The sequence below is a fragment of the Neolamprologus brichardi genome, chromosome 7 (assembly GCF_056152115.1).
Source record: "Neolamprologus brichardi isolate AB-2024 chromosome 7, ASM5615211v1, whole genome shotgun sequence".
NCBI classification, from domain to species: domain Eukaryota; kingdom Metazoa; phylum Chordata; class Actinopteri; order Cichliformes; family Cichlidae; genus Neolamprologus; species Neolamprologus brichardi.
The window spans coordinates 5792042-5812615 of NC_142110.1; the positions used below are offsets into that span (position 1 = coordinate 5792042).

Sequence of the window (20574 nt, forward strand, 5' to 3'; positions counted from 1 at the left end):
GCAGCATCAGTCGAGCACCAATATCTCAATTCGCCATGACAATAACTAAATAAAGAGCAAAGGTTTTTAATCCACCGGAGATAGAAAAGTTAACGGGTGCCGTTGTACAATTATCTTCAAGAATCCAGCAGCGGCAGTAGCGAAAGAGTCTGTGCTCAAGAGGAGAAAAGAGTCAATACATTAGCACTATTACATTTCCTTCTGCGTTCACGAGTGTTCATCATTCATCATTTTACACAGCAGACGTGATTTCCCAAATGTGAAAAAGAAAGTGTGCTCTTTGTTTTTAATTCTGTCGTTTTATGAAATGAATAATGAAACAAAGAGTCTGCTTGACAGTTTCTAAAAGTATTTGAATACAACCTCGGATAAGCAGTAACACGCGGCATATTACACTGTGTCAAAGGCTAGGCAGAGTGTAACTGAACAGCTTCCAGAACCACCTTTAACAGCAACAACTCACATTGGTGTGGAGGTATTTAGGCCCACTCTTATTTACAGTGTTTATTTGGGTTTCCAGGGACAGCTCTCTTAAGATCCTGCCACAGCATTTGAGTCAGGTTGAGGTCTGAACTTTGACTGAGTCAGTGCAACACCTTGATCCTTTTTTTTCTGCCATTCAGTTTTAGATTTGCCGCTGTGCCAATGTCCCAATGTCAGCCAACCTTTAGCTGTACCCTATCCATTCCTCTGCTCCCCACTTAGTATGCTATGTTCATGCTGATTTGCTGTACGCTTTGGTTGTCACCAAATGTAGTGCTGCGCATTATGGCCAAACAATTTCACTCTGGTCTTGTCTGTCCAAGGGCTTCAGAAGCCTTGTGGTTTGTTCAGGTGCAATTTTGCAATTTCTATAACCATTATATGATTTGACCTTGGGGTGAATTTTCTGAGGCGTCCACTCTTGGGAAGATTGGCAGCTGGCTTGAACGCTGTCCACATGTGAATAATGTTTTTCACTTCAGAATGATGGACTTTAAATTGTTTGGAAATGGCCTTATAACCCTTCCCAGATTGATGGGTACTAACAATTGCTTCTCTAAAATCATTGCCGAAGTGGCATTGAGTCTTTGGAGTGTGTTAACACACACAATAGCGCTCCAGACCAGAAAAACACACACAAAAAGACACCAAACCAAAACTTCTGCTTTTATAAGGATGGCCACACTTGATCAGTTAATCAAGGGCTTTTAATTAGCAGCACATGGCAGCTACTCACCCTCTTAATCACTGTGGAAATAGTGAGATTATACCTTGTTTTTCTAATAGCAATGCTGCATTTTAGCTTATTTTAGTTAGATAAATAATAGTCAGTGCTGCAACATTATTAGAAATCTGTATTCACTGGGGTGCGTTGAGCAGTCGACCACATGCCATATGGCTGAGAGCGGCCAGCCCGGGTTTGAGTCTGACCCGTGGCCCTTTGTCGCATGTCTTCCCCTTCTCTTTCTGCCCCTGCTTTCACTGTGTCTATCAAATAAAGGTGGAAAAGGCCAAAAAAAAAAGAAATCTGTATTCACAGGTATGTCCACCTGTGTTACGCTTTTTTATATACAATAGTATATATGAATTTGCATGCCAATCCACAAGAAGAAATGATAGATACTCTGACGGTGTGGATACTATTTCGATTTTATTCTGCTCTTATGATGACTCCACATTTTAAAACTGAGATCACTGTCTCTCAGATCACTGATTACCCATGAACGTGTAAACATTTATGAGGAAAGATGACAAATAAATACAATTTGTCACTATCCTGAGATTACCTATAAACTGAATGCTCCACTTACTGCACCCCATGTTCTCACTGTTTTGCGTCTGTGCTCAAGTGTTTATTTCCATTCATATAGTTGTTACATACAGATTAGAAATTCATGCGAGGTAAATCTTCATATCACCGTAACCATGCATGTCATCCATGACTACCGCTCCCGGCGGGGCACCATGTTTTTTGGTGCGTTTTCTTTTTCACATTTCTTATGAAATTCTGCCCTTCGTGATTATACTCTCTTAGATCATGCATATCTACTTCCGCTGACACACACTTTGATCATATTTTCTCCCTTCCAGGTGATTTCCAGTTCTCAGTATCATCAGACGATAACTCTGAGTTCTGGCTGAGCCCTGATGAGACTCCTCTTAATGCCAGACTGCTGGTCTATGTAGGACAGGTAAGCAACAAACTGTGTTCTGAATATTATCTGAAACACACAGAGGGTCACTCCATTTAAAATCAGCAGGGTCCCTATATTCTTTATAGTTTACGAGTCAAAGGAAAGCTATTTAGTACAACCCATTTTTCAGTACTCTCCTGTTTTTAAATGGTATTGCTTAGCAACAAGCTGTTACTGTAGGAAGAGCCTGAATCTTCTGGGGCCTAAATTCAACCTCTTAATGTCATGACCTAAATAGTAAAACACTTAGTATAATATATACCTCTAGGGAAGTTCATCCATAGTACAGTTTGCGCAGGGAAGCCAAACCTTAATCATTAGACTACATAGTGACTTTATTATCTGATAGGATATTCAGGTGACGGTGACTCATATCTTTAAATGGCTTCTAATGGATTTTATTTCTCTCATATATGGCTATGCACACTATGACAGATCAGGCAAGTATAACTATGATTAACTGCAATTCTTGTGGAATCATAGTTACTGTTGAGACTTTAAAGGGTCGAAGCTATTACTCTGAAATGATGCCATCTAAAATCGTTGCCGAGATGTGACTAAGAGCACCCAGCTCTGACCACACCTCGACATAAGCCTTTAATTCTGCCAGAGTTCAGCGATACAGCAACAGCAGGGACAATGAGCGATTTGACCTTGTTCGTCTTTAGTAATCACCCGCTCCCCGCATGTCACCATCCTAACACCGAGGCTATCACTCACCTCCCCCAACGCGCGCCTCAAAATACAGTAGACTTAAATCCTCCTGTAGAACATCCTGTGAAAAATCGTTTTCCTTTCCCATCTATCCTTGAAGTACCCTCTGCCCGCAATTGAATAAAAGTCAAGCTGTGGTGCTGCCGCTGCCTCTGCTAATAAAGTTTTCTCTGTGAAACCCTCTGAAAGATTTAAGAAGGGAAGGATGCACGAGGTTGCACAATATTTGAACTGCACCATATGAGTGCTCTCAGCAAATGTGTGTTAAGAGCAAAGGTCCAGCGATGGTGCCATCTGTATTCCAACAGGATGCGAGATGTCACCAGGTTTCATGGGAGCTGAGATTAATTGGCTGCGTGAGAATATTGATGTGACATTTAGCAGTGGAGAAATATCATCTAGGTAATGGCAGAGGAGCAGCATTATGGCGAAGGATCATTCATCCTGCCACCGGCTGACAGACAGGTCTCACTGCCTTCCCAGTCTCGAGAGGCACTTTGTGTTTCACGGATAAAAATCTAAATCGTTGCTCCGTTCAAACCATCTGCATGAACTTAGGTGGGAAAAGAGTTTATTTAGATTTTCTCTTACTGTAAGGTTTTTTTTTGAAAGAGGATTTTGAAGTAGTCAGATTTTCCCCAACTTTTAAGAGTTTGTGTTTCATATAGCACATACACTTTTCACCCTGAGGAGACATGTGCTGCTGATCTTTGCTTGCTACAAAGCCTGCCCTTAAGACTTTTAAGAGCTCTAATACAGCGGGCCCCAACCCCCGGGCCGCGAGAGTGAGACTCGGGTGTAAAATGTGTGGTTTTCAGGGTTTTTATCGGTTTTTAGCGTTATTTTGTTATCGTTTTTTTTCGTTGACTCAGTTTTCCTGGGTCTTTTCACGTGTGTTATGAATAAATCTTCTTTTTTTCGGTACCGGTACTAGTTTTATTTTGTTGTATTTATACGCGACACCTTAAAGGCTGGTCCGTGAAAATATTGTCGGGCACAAACCGGTCTGTGGCGTAAAAAAGGTTGGGGACCGCTGCTCTAATACACAATTAATTTATGGGTTTTTTAAGTTATTTCAAACCAGATAATAATAAAATCAACAACAACAACAACAATCTTTATTTAAAATTAAAAAAAAACAGCGGTATACCAAAGTAACTGTTGAGTAAAATAACTAAATTTTAGCTTGTTTTTTATTTTCTGAAGATTAAATAAAGATTAAAGGCAGGGGTTATTCTTCAGCCACTTCTGTGTTCTGTGTGTCACATTTACGGCAGTGAAAAAAGGTTGTTTTTTATTATCTTCCTGTGCATGCGAAGGACATTACACTGAATTCTAAATTCACCCATTCACTTACTATATACTACAGTTTTATTCTGTTCATACCACATTTTTCCAATCCCAAATACACACACCGTTGGACACACCAAGGCACTTTTTCTCCTTTTTGTTTGTGGGGTTGTGTCTTGCCCAGAGATCGGAGGAACCCCAATAACCCCAGTTAGCACTCCCTGTAAACCTCTGTCCAAATGGATTGCACACCAGTAAAAAAAAATCCACTGACTGACAGACAAGTGTGTGAGGGATCCAGCAAGCCCAGCTCTTTTTTATTTGAATAAGCTTCCTAGTGTGCGCTGTTTGAGGCTAGTGCTTTCAAATGAAAACGCCAATGACTAGCAAATATGTCTTTAAAAGTATAATTCGAATGTGCTCCCACGAGGCATTTAACAGTGATGTGATGAAAAATAGGGAGCTGAAGTGTTTCTGTGCTGTTTCCATGGTGACCCCTGTCAGTATTTTCTTGTCTTCCAAATATTACATCAAAGAAGATAATGATTTAATCTCGAGATGTGTATTTCTGTTATTCTCAAACGTGTATAAAACATTCAAAAGGTAAGCTTGAGTCCTAGTTCCTGTGTAGGTCATCCCAAATCCACACAAATGCATACAGTACCAGTGGATCTCCAAAAAATTAGAATATTCTGACTTTTTTCATAATGTAACTTTTATATTAATCACACATCTAAACATGATTGTAATATTTCCATGATTTAAAAAAAGCATTTACAATACAGAAATCTCCAGCTTCTAAAAAGTGTTCATTTATACACTCAGTACCTGGCTGGGGTTGCTTTACCACAAATTACTGCATCAGTACAGCGTAGCATGGAAGCGATTAGTTTGCGGTCCTGCTGAGGTGTTACTGAAGCTCAGGTTGCTTTGATGACAGCAGCTCGTTTGTATTTTTGGGTCGGCTTCTCATCTTCCTCTTGACAACAAACCCGAGATTCTCTGTGGGTTTCAGGTCAGGTGAGTCAGCTGCCCCATCAACCACCATAATAACACATTCAGCAAATCATTATGTAGAGTGTGGCACTGTGGGCAGAATCCTGCTGGAAAAGGAAATTGGCATTTCCATGAAGCTTGTTAGCAGATGGAAGGAAGTGCTCTAAAATCTTCTGGTAGATAGCTGCGTGCAGATGACATGGCACTCCAAATCATCACAGACTGCAGAAACTTCACACTGGACATAAAAGACCTTGGATTCTGTCTCCATTATTCCTCCAGACTCTAAGATGTTTGTTTCCAAATAATATGAAAAAAATTGCTTTCATATGTGGATCACAGGACTGTGGATCACCGAGCAGCAGTCCTGTTCTTTTTCTCCTTAGCCCAGATAAGAATGCTTCTGACATCTCTGGATCAGAAGTAGCTTGATATTAAGAATGCAACAGTTTTATCCTCTTATTGCACCGTCACCAGCCTCAGTCCAATCCTTCTGAATTTTCCCAGATTGCTCAAATAGACTTCCCTTGACAATCATGTCAAGTGGTCATCCCCGTTGCTTGTGCACCTTTTCCAGAAACACTTTCCCCTACCTGTCATCTTAGCATTAACATGCTTTCATACAGCACTTTGTGAACAGCTGGCCTTTTCCCCAGTAGACCTTGGCAATGTTTGTTATCTGGACTGTCAAGTCTGTCGGGTTTGGCCCTGATCGTATTTACCTGTTCTGAACCAGACCAACACATACACAGTATTTGTATTGTTTGAGTGGTAATTTACTCAAACTCAAAATAAAATATTCTAATCATTTAAAATACTGCACACTAAATAATCAGCCAACAATCATCCAAATGAAAACATAAAAACAGAAATATTTCACTTTATGACTTTATCAATATAGAATATTAAAAAAAATCTTTAAAATATTCATATTTTTAGGTGCTCTACTTAAAAACGAAATATATACGAACCCAAGTGAGAGAACAAAATCGATCTTGCGTCATGATTGGTTCTGCTGCTCGGTCCCTTACATGTACCAGCTCCCTCTTCTCAATTTGTTGAAGTGCGATTGGTTGGGTACACTATTCTTATTAGAACACTTTCCATGTTCCTGCTGGGACATTATCTGTACGCATACGAATGAACTTAATGTGAATGAGGATTATCCATTGTCCCGCCTTGCCGTTAATCATATTTTTGCCTACAGCTAATCTGTAATGAGATTTTCCTTCAATCAGAATGTCCAGACAGCTCCCGCAGAGCTTCCCACAGAACCAGCCCAGTCTTGTCTGATATTAAAAGGCCCTTATGAGCAGGAAACGGCACATGTGTGCGAGGCTGTGTGTGCGCTAATGCCTTAGTGTAGTTCATGTCTGGTTGCACAGGCACTTGGCGCAAATGGCAAATCAACCACAATGTTTAAAACACCTGTTGTCCCGAATTCGACAAGTGGCACAAAAACAAACCAATGGAGGCCCAGTAGAGTGCAATCAGATGAAGAGTTTATTAAGAACACACGTGTGGAAGAAGTACACAGCATCACATCTGCGGACTTCTTCTGCCAAAAATACACAGAGAATGGTTTATATATCATCAGGGTTAAACGCCTTTTCTCACATTCTATAACATATTTTTGTATTTCTAAGAACATCATTTGCATCTTGTACAGACAATGAGACAATTTTGAGAGCTAAGGTCAGACACCGAAGTTCCTCTTTCTAACATTTTTCCCAAATATGGCGATGATTTCAGGCCCTGGAGATACCCGTGGACTTTTCTTCTTTTTGACCCATCTTCTGTCATCTGTTGCTAAGCAAACTCAAATGCCACAGGTTACAACAAGAAGCTGAATACATTCAGGCCTTCACTCAAGCCTGTTTCTAGATTATATGTACTAGATGTGTTTTGTAAGCCTGTATGCAGTTTTAACCTTCTGTTGCTCTAAGTCACCTACAATAGATTGTCTGAACATCGCGCCAAACAAAGCTTGAGACCTTCAATTGACTGAGCTTTAACTCTTTACTTAGCACAAAATGCAATGTATATAAAATGGTCTTAGCTGTACCTGTAATAAAAGGTTAATGTAAAGTCAGCAGGTTTTAATAAACATCTTATATTGTGTAATTCAATTCAATTTTCAATTCAATTTTATTTATATAGCGCCAAATCACAACAAAAGTCGCCTCAAGGCGCTTCATAGATACAGAGAAAAACCCAACAATCATATGACCCCCTATGAGCAAGCACTTTGGCGACAGTGGGAAGGAAAAACTCCCTTTTAACAGGAAGAAACATCCGGCAGAACCAGGCTCAGGGAGGGGCGGGGCTATCTGCTGCGACCGGTTGGGGTGAGAGAAGGAAGACAGGATAAAAGACATGCTGTGGAAGAGAGACAGAGGTTAATAACAGATATGATTCAATGCAGAGAGGTCTATTAATACATAGTGAGTGAGAAAGGTGACTGGAAAGGAAAAACTCAATGCATCATGGGAATCCCCCGGCAGCCTACGTCTATTGCAGCATAACTAAGGGAGGATTCAGGGTCACCTGGTCCAGCCCTAACTATATGCTTTAGCAAAAAGGAAAGTTTTAAGCCTAATCTTAAAAGTAGAGATAGTGTCTGTCTCCCGAATCCAAACTGGAAGCTGGTTGTAGATCCCCCTTCCACAATGGGGCGCGATGTTGGCCCACCATAGATCTGGCTGCTTGCTGTTTATCTGCAGGATGTTCAATCGGATTGAGATTTGAGGAGTTTGGAGGCTGAGTAAATGTCTTCGAATTTTTGTGTTGTTTCTCGAGCCATTCCTGAGCAGTTTTTTTTCCAGCTTTTGAGATGAAAGGTGGATGCTATGACGTCTAATCTGTCTGGTTCAAAAAGCAGAGACAAAAATACACAGGCGTACGAGAAACTGGGTCAGGGAACTGCGATCAATATGGGACTCAACAGCACCAGTAGCTTCTCATTCCCTGACAGACGAGACATTGTCACTGTTGTAGGAGCATGCACCAATTCACAACTTTGCCCCACTCTACAAAGAAACAAGAAACTCAATTTGTAGAACAGCTGATAAGCAGATAAGATTGAAATTTTTTTTCTTTTTTCTACCACTTGGCCGTATCGATTGTAAGGAGGGATGGAATTAAGTCAGCTTCTTTGACTTAAAATCACACACAATCTCACCTAATCATATAAACGTTAAAAATAAAAGATGTTTGACGTATACTTAGCTGTGGCACAGCTTACTGGAACACCTAAATTGGAACAATGCCATCATTAATTTTACTAACATTTGTGGTTTTCCTGCCACAGTGAATAAAAATGTCTGCAACAACAGTGGTTAATGAGTTTCAAATGCCCCATCGTTTTACCAGGTAAAAGCACCTGATCAAAGACACTGAATAGGATTTTGGATTCAAAGCGACAACGCGCATATGATACATTTTATTCTTTAGCCTTGTAGAAAAAGCATTTTGACAGGGAAGAAAACAGATACAGCCAGGTTTTAAATTTTAACATTGCTTGAGACAGGCAATCTATCACAGTACACAGCACGTCTGTGTCTGCTGTTATTCGTGTTATAGTTAGATACATGTGTGCATACAAGCCCATCCGAATGACTGTAACACCTGCAGTTCGAAAATGACTGAAAAAAATTAATTCAGGCATGAAAGTAGGTTTGATGGTCCACATCCATTTAAAGTATCTGAAGGTTGATTTTATGGTAGATTGCAATGTGTGAAAACTGGTCAATTCAAATTCAAATTTTAAAGCAACCAACTTCATCCTTAATGATACCAAAATATGTAAACAAAAACTTTCATGGTCTTTGGCTCCAAGTGCACTTATTTCTTTTTATTACAAATGGTGCAATCAAGAAATTTTGCAGCTCCAACCATTAAAAAAAAACCGAAATCTATACTTTAATGTTCTTTTTTTTATAGCCCTACAATGGATCGGTGACCCTCTCGCCGTATGACAGCTGGAATAGGGTCCAGCACAACTACGACAGCACAAATGGGCTGTACTGAATCTAAATTTACCTGATTTTCCCTTCAATATCATCTTCTTCCATGTCTATGAATTGCTTTAAGGGCTACTGCTCCATTTAAATTTTTCCCCAGAAATCCTGTGACAGAGCCTATGCTCTGTAATTTCATCATGAACCTCACACTTGAGCAGAGAACAACTTCTCTGTCAAACTGACCTGTTGAGGGCCTTCATTCATGATGACAGCCGAAACTGCTATCTCTCAGCTGCTGGGTTTACAGATTGCATGAAGGGTATGCAATAACTAAACTGAAAGATGGTATATCAGGTTAGAAGTGTGACCACAAGTATGCTTGTCCTTTTTCACCCCCCTGGATCAGATGAGGGTTATGAGGGAGAACAGCCTCTGCATTGTCACTAAACTGCTGGCCAAATGTGTTTCTGTGGTTTTCTCGTGTTCTCTAAAATTAACTATAATGGTCACTACCTTGAAACGCTGGAGCAGATCCAGGGGGCATCTCAAAAGCAAAACATATAAGTAGTCAAATGCAGCCTTGACAGCAGCCAAGAACAGCAGCGTTGCTGGAGGTTCTCCAGAGGTGAGCAGGGAGACGAGCTGGAAAAGAAGATTGATCCAATTTAAATAGGGTCGGTTTTTCTTATTACAGGTAGAATTGTAAATGTTTTTGTTTTCATTTCATCTTGATTCAACCAGCTGGCAAAACGTGAGGCTTGAACTTCTTCACCATCAGTGTGGTTCAGCATGAAGCATTTTCAAAAGTCTTCTACATTCTCTGCTATGTAATAGCTTTTTTCATTCACACTATGAATTAATGACTTTAATGATGACGGCCACTGAACTGAGAGTCCTAAATGGAATGTGGCTATAATTAATATTAGTTAGAACTATGCTTTCCTGTTGTGACGCTTCGCAGCATGCCAAAATGTCTGTAGTGTGTGCAAACAGACTGATTAGTGATAGGCAGGAAATTGCTCAAGCTGAGTGTGAGAGAGGAGTGATGCCTGAGCAGTAACAGGATAAAGCTAAATCCCCTGTTAATAACCATAGGTGCTTTATTGTATCATTCTAAGGTTATATCTCTGCTTTGCCATACATTCAAAGAAAATGCAGCTGTATCCAAAAACATAGATAAGGTGTCTGTTAAATTTAAATATTTTTATAGCCAATACATGTAGAATGTCAGGATCGTTGCACTGGCACAATTTTCATTTAAAGTTTGTCCCTTATTTTCTTTTATTGACAGTGTACTTAAATTGAATAAAAGCCGACATAAACAGTACGCACAGACCAATCCCGGTATGTCCTTGTGTCCACCTCTTCAGCAGTGCTGGTAAAAGGTTAAAGCGTGCTGAGGAGCTTTTAGTCATTAAAATTTCGCAGTTTGGATTCAATTGAAAAAACACATTGAAGGCAAGACAGAATAAGAGAAAGAAAGCAGCACTTACATTATATCACAGGTCAGCTGTTTTTCTATTACTTTTCTCGTCTTATTTGGGCAGCGGAGAAAAGGAGCTGATAGAAAGAGGAGTAATGTCTCCATAGCTCCACTGCACACTCATATTTCTTTTATCTCTCGACCCTGTTTTGTGTTTCGCTTTTCAGTGTTTCAGGGCCAGTGGCCATCTGAAATTAGATTTCTTAAGGTACCCATATATGTGGGTGAGGTTCACACACAGATGTGGGTGTTTGTGTCTGCTTTACAGATGCAAAAAAAAAAAAAAAAGAGTGTACATGAGCGTCCTATCTCTCTGGCTTCTTCGATCAATTTAAGTTTAAGAAATTGGATTGCCAAGTTTGCCGGCTTATATTTTTTTTATAGGGGACTTCAGAAGTAGAAGTACAATATGACAAAATGCAAGTGAGAAGTTGTGTTTTAAGGTGTAATATGAGGAGTGTGTGTGCCTGTGAGTGAGTAACCCATCATCAATCTCTGGCTGCTTGCTTTCTGATTTACCTCTTCCCGACTTTGGTGAGGAGATGCTGCCTTCACTAAGCAATGACTCATCCTTCAGTGAGAAAACATTTCTTTGTGCGCGCGTGCACGTGTGTGTGTGTTATGCACGTCTGCATGTGCACCTTAAAGAACATCTGCTCCTTTCATTGGAGAGCTTTTGTCCTTGTAACCACAATGCGCACCGTTGATTGATGTCTTTGTTACCATAAAAAAGACAAAAAGACAATTAAATGAAAAATAAAAAGGCTTTAAGTTTGAATTATGTTCACCCTGACTTTTTGTTTTTATGAATCTTATATTTTGTTGAGCTGCTCAGAAAATAATCTAAATCATCAACTATTTTTGCAGAGCATAAATAGGTAAGTCGTCTCGTGGCACATAAAGGTTTAGAGCTCAAAGGATGGAGTAAATATAATCCCAGTTATATAAAACCAAGTTTCACTCCAAAAATTCTATTTACTTTGGAAATCAATCGAATGTCTGTAGAGATATAATTTAATGATTTCCTGTATGCGCCCTCAGAAGGTTTCCTGCATGTAGAGTCAGCACTAGATGATGTGACTTGGTGAGATTGATATTTTTGTGCTGTCTCTGCTGTGTGATAGCTTTCTATTTTACCTTTACCCTGAAAGAAGGGAGAGTATAACATAAACCGTGCAAGTACAGTACAGTAATAGGGGCATTTTCAATAATGTCTTCTCATAGGTTGACTATTTCAATTTAGTGCTGCATTTCTCACCAATTTCCTCTGCTTTAAAAGATTTTACACTTCTACAGAAATGCCTCGTGTAGTCTTATGAAACTTGTGAGTTATTTTAACTGTCATGGAGTTCGGTTACTAACTGTCGAAAGTAATAGAAGCATGTGTGGAATTGTTGTGACTGATAAAACTGTAAGTAATAGGTGTAACAGATCAAACGGTTAGCCGGAACATCTGGTATCCAGCGGCACAATTTTACAGTTAACAGACATTCACTCTGTAGGCTGTCATATCCACATGGCAGATTTTAGCTTATCAGCATAAGAAGTGAGTCTATCTTTTTTAAATAACATACAAAAACAGCCGACACACAACATTCGAGTACGGTAACAAGTTTGCACAAAAAATATGAGGACAAAGTTTATTACAGTTGTTTCCAGTAAATGCTCACGTATCTTCATCTTTAATGCAAAGGTACTGGAGTACTTTGCTTAGTGCTCGGTTAGCTAGCTTCCCTGATATTCACTTTCAGTGACCTAACTCCTACCCGGAGGAATATTTGAAGGGAATGTTGGTGTGAATATGCACTGTGGCAGCAAGATGCTGTGGGCTTCAGAGTTGAAAGCACAGTAGCACACATTGTGTCCTCCTCCTCTCTACTCAGTAGCCTCACAAAGACTCTCAGAGGCGTCAGCATTGCCAGGGGCCTGATTGGCTTTGGACAGGCTGCATGATCTTAAGGTTTATTATCATAGGGACTCTCCTTTCATGCCAGCAAACACATTCAGATATGCCACTGTACAATTGCCATATTGATTCGTTTGTGTATGCATGTGCATCACTATATGTTTTTCTCTGTGAACATGTATTGTGTAACACAGATTGAGGATCAACAGCTATTTACTGTCTCTTTTGATTTGTTAGCACCACTCACAACAATGTCTTTTGACCAGTCTCAAACTCAGTTGTGTGGCCAACACAAACAATTAAAGACATGCCCACTGTGATCTTAGTTTCATTCTTTCATTATGGATCAGCAACAGCAGGGGCCCTAATTACTTGTGTTGGCTTGCTGAGAGAATGAATGGGCACCGACTCAACCACAGGGCCAAAACAGGAACCCCAGGGGTGTAGATGAGCTGGCTTCTCAGAGTCAACATTGGCAGGGAATCTGACTTCCTCTATTTCTGTCTGTTTATTGTCATTAGTTCTCATTTGTTAGCTCACTTTGCCTTTCCAAACTTTCCTTCTGATTGACTCTTCCTGTTGTTTTGGGATGTATTAGCTTGTTTTCCCATTTTCTTTTCATTTATGTTGCTAACCAGGGAGGCAGTCAGGATCTTTTGGTGTCCTTTGCGATCCACCAATCCAATTTCTGACTTAAAAATAAGTTTAGGACATCCACCTGCTAACTGAGACACCAGTCTCTGTCAGTACCCAACAGAGATGGGCAGGAACGCGTTACTTGTAACGCGTTACTGTAATCTGATTACTTTTTTCAAGTAACGAGTAAAGTAAGGGATTACTATTGCAAAAACGGTAATTAGATTACCGTTACTTTCCCGTAGGAACGCTGCGTTACTAAAACCGTGATTTTTTTTGCAAGAATGTCTCATGACAGTGACGTAAGCGAGTGCGATGTTCGTGACCACAGCTGTGTGCAGATCAACAATGGATAATATATCGAGTGCGGAGAGAGTGTGAGCGTGCAGCGTTTAAAGCGTGGAAGTACTGACCTTACTTTGAGTTTGACTCCATAAAAAGTGACAAAAACATTAGTGTCCGTTGTGCGTGGGAAGAAAACTTCTTTTTACACCGAAAAAAACCCCTAAACAAGCACCGAGTGCGCTATGGGAATGGGAAATTCACAGAGAAACTCGCGGATTCTTCCACTGACCGCTGCGGCACACCTGCACCAGGGTAAACCTCCGCCTACGCCACTCCTGCTTTACAGGTGAAAATAGAGCAACAGGACCGCTGAGTCTTTGACTTTATTTATTTTCTGCTGTGTTTTACTTGCATCTATTTGAAAGACTGAGTGTAAACACAGACACAAAATTTTTTTTTTTATGTGCTGGAATGTGCAGAAATTAAGTTTAAATGTTAAACTAATTTCTTCAAGTCAGAGAATGGTGTATATAATTTAATTTTTGCTTGATGCATAAAGTTAAAAGATTAAAACTAATAAAACAAGTTTAAAAAAGAGACTTTTCCATTTGATTACATTTTCTATGATGGATCATGCAGAAAAAGTAGAATTGGGCTGAAAGATCTATCGCTTTATCACCTATTCAGGTTGTAAATCGTGTTTTTAAAAAGTAACTAAGTAACTAAGTAATTAATTACTTTTGAAAATAAGTAATCAGTAAAGTAACATGATTACTTTTTTGAGGAAGTAATCAGTAATTAGTTACTGATTACTTTTTTCAAGTAACTCGACCAACACTGGTACCCAATGAAGATAAAGTTGGTATTTTATTTAGCACACAGCTGATTTCTAAAAAGATTTGCAAACCAAACTGAATTTTTCATACTGCTCTGAGGCTTGTGGAGCCCCTTTCTCTTCCCCAGCTTGTCGTAGACTTCTCTCTGACCTGTGTCTTGTCTCTTCTGTATTGCAGCTGGGGACAGAGTGGACCGCTCCAGGCGAGTTTAGCAAGTTCAGGTCCCAGTCTTCGAAGTCTGTGCAGTAAGTACCTCTGACAACCACGCACGTATCAGGATGGCAAAATGATTTTACTTTCTCAGCAGTAGAGAGACCAAAAGGGCACAAGAATCTGATGGAGGATCTCCCAGGAAAGGGTTTCGCAGGATGTTTTGTTAGTTTCACCTTGTAAACCTGTCAGTGTGTTTGTATTTGTGCCATCATAGCAAAATGCAGTCTGTATACACTGTAGGGGGAAGTACCTAAACACAATTCGGAATACTTGAAAGCTGTTAGCAAGACCATATGTGTACTAAGAGTCAGGATGTCAACATCTAGTCTTCCATGGTTGTTTCTGTTAAATAGTGTCTTTACCTGTTAAGCAGCAGTCTGCAGCAATTGCTGTATTTGCACATTAATATTACTCTACAACCTAATTTGTAGCAATAAAGATAATCTCTAGGTAGATGCAGATATTATCAAGGAACATGATTTTTGGTACTGGTTTCTGTTTGCAGTCTGACTAGTACAGAACAGTTGTGTTTGTATAGGTCAGGCGTGGGGGAACTCCAGGCCTCAAGAGCCCCGGGTCCTGCTGGTTTTAGCTGTGTCCTTGAACCAACACAGCTGATTTATATGGATAAATTACATCCTCAACATGTCTTGAAGTTCTCCAGAGGCCTGGTAATGAACTAATAATTTGACTCAGGTGTGTTGACCCAGGGTGAGATCTAAAACCTGCAGGACACCGGCCCTTGAGGCCTGGACTTCCCCACCCCTAGTATAGGTTTTGCTTCCTATGGAGAGCAAAGGAAGGAACACATTTACCAAAATGCAAACTTGAAACCATCAGCCAATATCTGACAAGATTACATTTATAAACAATAATTGGCACATAGAACAGGAAGCCTTGGTCCTGCAACAGGAGGCTTTTTTTCTCTCTCACATATAAGAAGAAAGTGTTCCCTAGAGATGTCTGTGAAGGTTCTCAGTCATCCAGGTCATCGTAGTCAAAGGAGCTTGCAAAGAAAAGCGTCTGGACTTCTTGAAGTTACTTGAAGACGTTTCACCTCTCATCCGAGAAGCTTCTTCAGTTCTAAGGTCAAATGGTGGAGAGTCCCAGTTATAAACCTAGTGGGAGTATCCGCCCACAGAGGGACAAAAGGACCCCCTGATGATCCTCTAATCGCCTGAGCCAAGGTGTGAAACTGGGTGTGGGTCCCAATCAGCCAGAGTTTCGGGTGAGTTCATTGTGAAACCTGGCCCCACCTTATCATGCGAATTCCTGAGGTCAGATGGCCCAGGATGTGAGTGGGAGTTAAGACGTTTGAGTTCCCTCCCCAGACACCTTAACGCCCACTCACATCCTGGGCTGAAGAAGCTTCTTGGATGAGAGGTGAAACGTCTTCAAGTAACTTAAAGAAGTCCAGACGCTTTTCTTTGCAAGCTCCTTTGACTGTTCCCTGGAGACTGAAGAGCAGATCTTCTATGCATGTTTTGTATGCACGCTAGTACCTTTATCTATAGATGAATTACCATACTGTATAAGAAGTGCTCTCAAGTGTCGACAGTCTTAATCCTGAAAGTACTCTCTTTCTCAGTAAATGTAAGATGGAGAGGCATTAAACTAGCCAGTCCTCGACACATCTTTCTCCCTAATGTTTACATGACGACTCAGTGAGTTCTTGGGCCACACCCATCTTCAAACTCTCCTTTAATATTGATCTTTAAGTTTTCAGACTGGTTGTGAGACTCAGGTTGACAAGCAAATAGACAGCTGACAAAGTACTTAAAGCTGCTTCTTTTGTCGTAGTTCTTACTACACTACCTGTCTCCAGAACCCAATTTTTATGACAACAGAGACATACAGACAGCCACAGATTCACAAAGTGAACACAATATCTGCCGCATTGTGATTGTAAGCACTTATCCGCATCCACTTTGCTTCTGAAGTCATTGTTAAGTTTATATGATTGTGCAGGAGAACCGATTCTAAAAGCTCTTGTTCCTTTGGGTTGCCTCATTTGCCCGACTGAATGAAGCACAAGTGTTGGCCTAAATTATTCAAATCACTGGTGTTTGGGGTGAAGTTAAGGGATACTTGGATCTTTTAAATGTAACAAATTAGGTTATGAACAATTATAACAACTACATACAGCGTAGAAAGAAAGCTCACATTCTGTGTGGGTTGTCTTAGTTCTTACCAGGGCATAAAATTAGAGATGAACAACAATACATGATGTATTACACTGTGTAATTATTTGTTTAACAAAAATAAGCCAAAATGCAGAAGCGGTGAGTGCAAAAAATAAATACTCTCCATGATTGTTAGCTTTTATAGCTGCTTTGAGCAGCAACGACTTGAAGCAACTTAAAGTAATCTTTTTTTTAATCCATCTCTTATGTCATTCTGGAGGAATTTTGGCCCACTCTTCTTTACAACATTGCTTCGGTTTATTCAAGTGTGTGACAATTCATTTATGCACAGCTTTCCTAAGGTCCCAACACAGCCTTTCAGTCGGGTTGAAGTCTGGCCTTTGTCTGGGCCACTGCAACACTTTAGTTCTTTTATTTTACAGCCGTTCTGTTGTAGATTTGCTGCTGTGCTTGGGATCATTGTCTTCTTGCATGACCCAGTTTGCCCAAGGCTTTAGCTGTCAGATAGACAACCCCACATTTAACTATAGAACTGTGGACAGTGGAGAAGGAGTTCATTGTCGACTCAATGACTGCAAGGTGTCCAGTTCCTGTGGCTGCAAAGAAACCAAAAACCAAAATAATGATCCCTCCACCACAGTCCTGACAGTTGGTATAAAGTGTTTGTGCTGTTGTGCTGTGTTTGGTTTTCACCAAAACTGGTACTGTGCATTATGGAGATGCAGCATCTCCACTTTGCTCTCATCTGTCCAAACGACGCTGTAAAAACTATTTGTTCAGATAAAACCTGGCAAATTTAAACCATGCTGCCATGCTCTTTTTAGAGAGAAGAAGCTTTCTCCTAGAAAGCCAAACAAAATGGTAAATGGCCTGTATTTGTATAGCGCTTTTACTAGTCCCCCCTAGGGACCCCAAAGCGCTTTACACACCCAGTCATCCACCCATTCACACACCCATTCACACACTGGTGGAGGCAAGCTACAGTTGTAGCCACAGCTGCCCTGGGGCAGACTGACAGAAGCCCTTCTGGCCAATACGGCCAATACCAGTAGGCGGTAGGTCAAGTGTCTTGCCCAAGGACACAACGACCGAGACTGTCCAAGCCGGGGCTCGAACCGGCAACCTTCCGATTACAAGGCAAACTCTCAACTCTTGAGCCACGATCGCCCCCAACAACAAATTATATATTTTCAGTCTTCTTTTAATTGTACTGTCATGAACTTTAACATTTAACATGCTAACTGAGGCCTTCAGACTCTAACATTTCTCTGAACATTGCTCGGTCTGACCTTGGGATGAATTTGCAAGAATGTCCACACCTGGATTTGAAATTGTTTGGAAATTACCATATAACCCTTCACCAACTAATTGGCAGAAACAATTGCTTCTTCAAGAGCACTTCTGTTGTCTGTACTCTTTGGTATTGTTTTAACACACACCTGAATGTTCCAGACCAGCAAAAAAAGAAGAAAGTGACAGAACATATAGTGTGATAACATCAGAAGTGTTGATTGGATGTGTAAATGGACCTCTAAGGTGACGCTCTAAGTCAGTGTAGGTGTTCAGTTAACACTGACAAATGTCTCACTGGATCTAGTGGAAGTTTGAAATCATAGATGCATACAATGCATAAAAACACTATACAGCTGTTTTTGAAATTCAGTTTTAAAATAAAATATACTGAACATGATACTTCCAAACGCAGCTCTATATTATGATTAAAAATAATAATGGTACTATGAAAATCAGTCATGCCTGCTTGCCATTTTATATCCCGGTGTGATGGTTCCATTATCAAAAGGAACCCCAATCAGATGGCACACATTCACAACGAACTTTACGTTCTTTATATTGATTTTACATTACAGTTTATACAGGCTGACTCTCCATCGCACCAGCGTCTAATCATATATTGAATTCTCATCGTTACTGGTGCTGAATTTTTTTCTTGTTTTTTGTAAAGCTATACCCACGCACACAGTTTAGTCTCTTGTGTGTTTGTACAGTCTGTTCTTATTCCAGGTCTTCATGACAAAAAAAGTGGTAGTGTGGTTCTTGGCTGGTAGTTACACATACGTAACACCTCAGCGTGTGTGCTTTTAAATTGTGTTTGCTTTGGAGGTTTCGGTAGGTTATCGTCACGGTTTGTGCCTACGTGCTTTTGTTTTTTTGGCAGGTTTGTTATGTGTAGGTTGTTTTTGTGCCGGGATAAAACCAAATCATAATGCTGAAGTCCTTTTTTTTCATGAATGCTGTATGTGCAAGTGTTACTTTATCTCTGTGCGTAGGATTAACTGGGTCTGGTTAGCACGGAAAGCTCACCAGCCTACAAGGGAGAGCAAAGAGGTGACAAAAATGAAATAGAAGAAGAGACAGAAGGATGCGGTTGAAAGTTTTTCTATTTTCTTTTCCTGTCTGACAAGTATATTGCAGTCTCCCACAATAACAAGACAACAACAAAGCAACCAAGCGTGGAGGCAGATTATGACAGGAACATTAAAAAGGTTGTGCAGCAGAGGAATTTGAGTGTGACACTTCAAGTTTTGTGACCTGTTACTGTGTTTCTGCGTGTGAATGTATTTTGCATCTGCTTAAAAGTATTTTAGGTGTGTTGTCGTTATTTGTTTTAAGTTATGCCAGTCAAGGGGAAGTGTTCAAGAGAACAAGGCTGGACTGCGCGTTGTCTATCCCACTGAAATATGATATAACGATGATTAACACACAGCAGTTGTTGCCTTCATCTACCTCTCCGAAAGCGTTTAATGTTTCCTGGCCTTGATGTGTAAAGTGATTTATGATTTCTCTGTCATGTCGTTATTTATTTATTTATTTTGTTCTCCCCAGACACGAAGCAAATTGAAAATTGTGCGCTTTTAAGCTCGATAACTGAAGTCAAATCTATTTTGATTTTATAGCTGCTCACTTTCACTTGCTTTAGAGGAGCCATGTCAAAGAGGACATGAAAGTCAGTTTCAATATAATTATACAAAATCGGTTTTGCTATTTCATGTGTGGGTGTACATCAGAGAACATGTTCATACTTTTGCATGCAAAAAAAAAAACACAGGCCCGTCTGCATTAATGTGAATGTGCTTGTTAAACACTGCACCATTTGAAAGTCTGCTCTGCAGCTAATGGCTTTATTGTGGGACCTCAAAGCAAAAAAAAATGAATTTGTCATTTTCCGCATGTTCCCTGTGCTGCCCCCGTGCAACTTGCATCCCTCACACACCATTGCACTCGATCTGTTTGTGGCAGGATATCCTCCCAAACGTGGCAAATCTGTGCAGAAGGATTAATTGCCATGCCTTCATAAAAAGGTATTCTTCAAATTAGATGGGATGGAATTGAAATGAGCAAATTAGCAGTGCAGAAGCGAATAACATATCACTTTCCGTCTATTTTTTATTTTAAAAAAAGAGACGACGTGAGCAGCTGTTATTATCGCTCATTAGATTTTATAACCTGGTAATTTCAAAGATCTGTAAACCTGATAAAATCAAGGAATAATCCAACAAAACGAAATGATTTCAGTGTTCCCGGGTTTTTATTACACTCAATTTTGTAGATGGGCACTGCGAAAATTACAAGTCATTACACACGAGGCCCTTGTCAGCCTGATCTTCTTGTACAATTTGTTATTGGAGAATAAGTTCAGGGCCATTTGAGCCTATTTACAGATTTCATTCTGCCATAGCTAAGTTCTGCACAAAGCCTTAATCAAAACTGCAATTTAAAACAGCTCTCACACTGTGCTGCTGTTCTTGGTTTTATTCATAGTGGGCTCAGAAGTAGATGGAATGAGACAGAGCTATATTAAAATGGAGCCTAAAAGAGTCAAACAGTACAGAGCAGAACGGAGCCAAACAGAGAGCAGCCGTCAGAAATGTAATTGAACAGAGGAGAGCAGAGTGAAACACAGACACTCCTAC

At 40.2% G+C, this 20574-nt stretch overlaps 1 protein-coding gene across 1 annotated transcript in view; it reads left to right on the top strand.

The window, feature by feature from the left end:
* The window catches only part of b4galnt4a (beta-1,4-N-acetyl-galactosaminyltransferase 4a), a 178464-nt gene that overhangs the window by 109606 nt on the left and 48284 nt on the right, over positions 1-20574 (top strand). Inside the window, exons 6-7 of the mRNA XM_087842937.1 lie at positions 2074-2174; positions 14463-14530. Of these exons, the coding sequence (XP_087699063.1) occupies positions 2074-2174; positions 14463-14530 (169 nt within the window). The remainder of the gene's footprint in view (positions 1-2073; positions 2175-14462; positions 14531-20574) is intronic.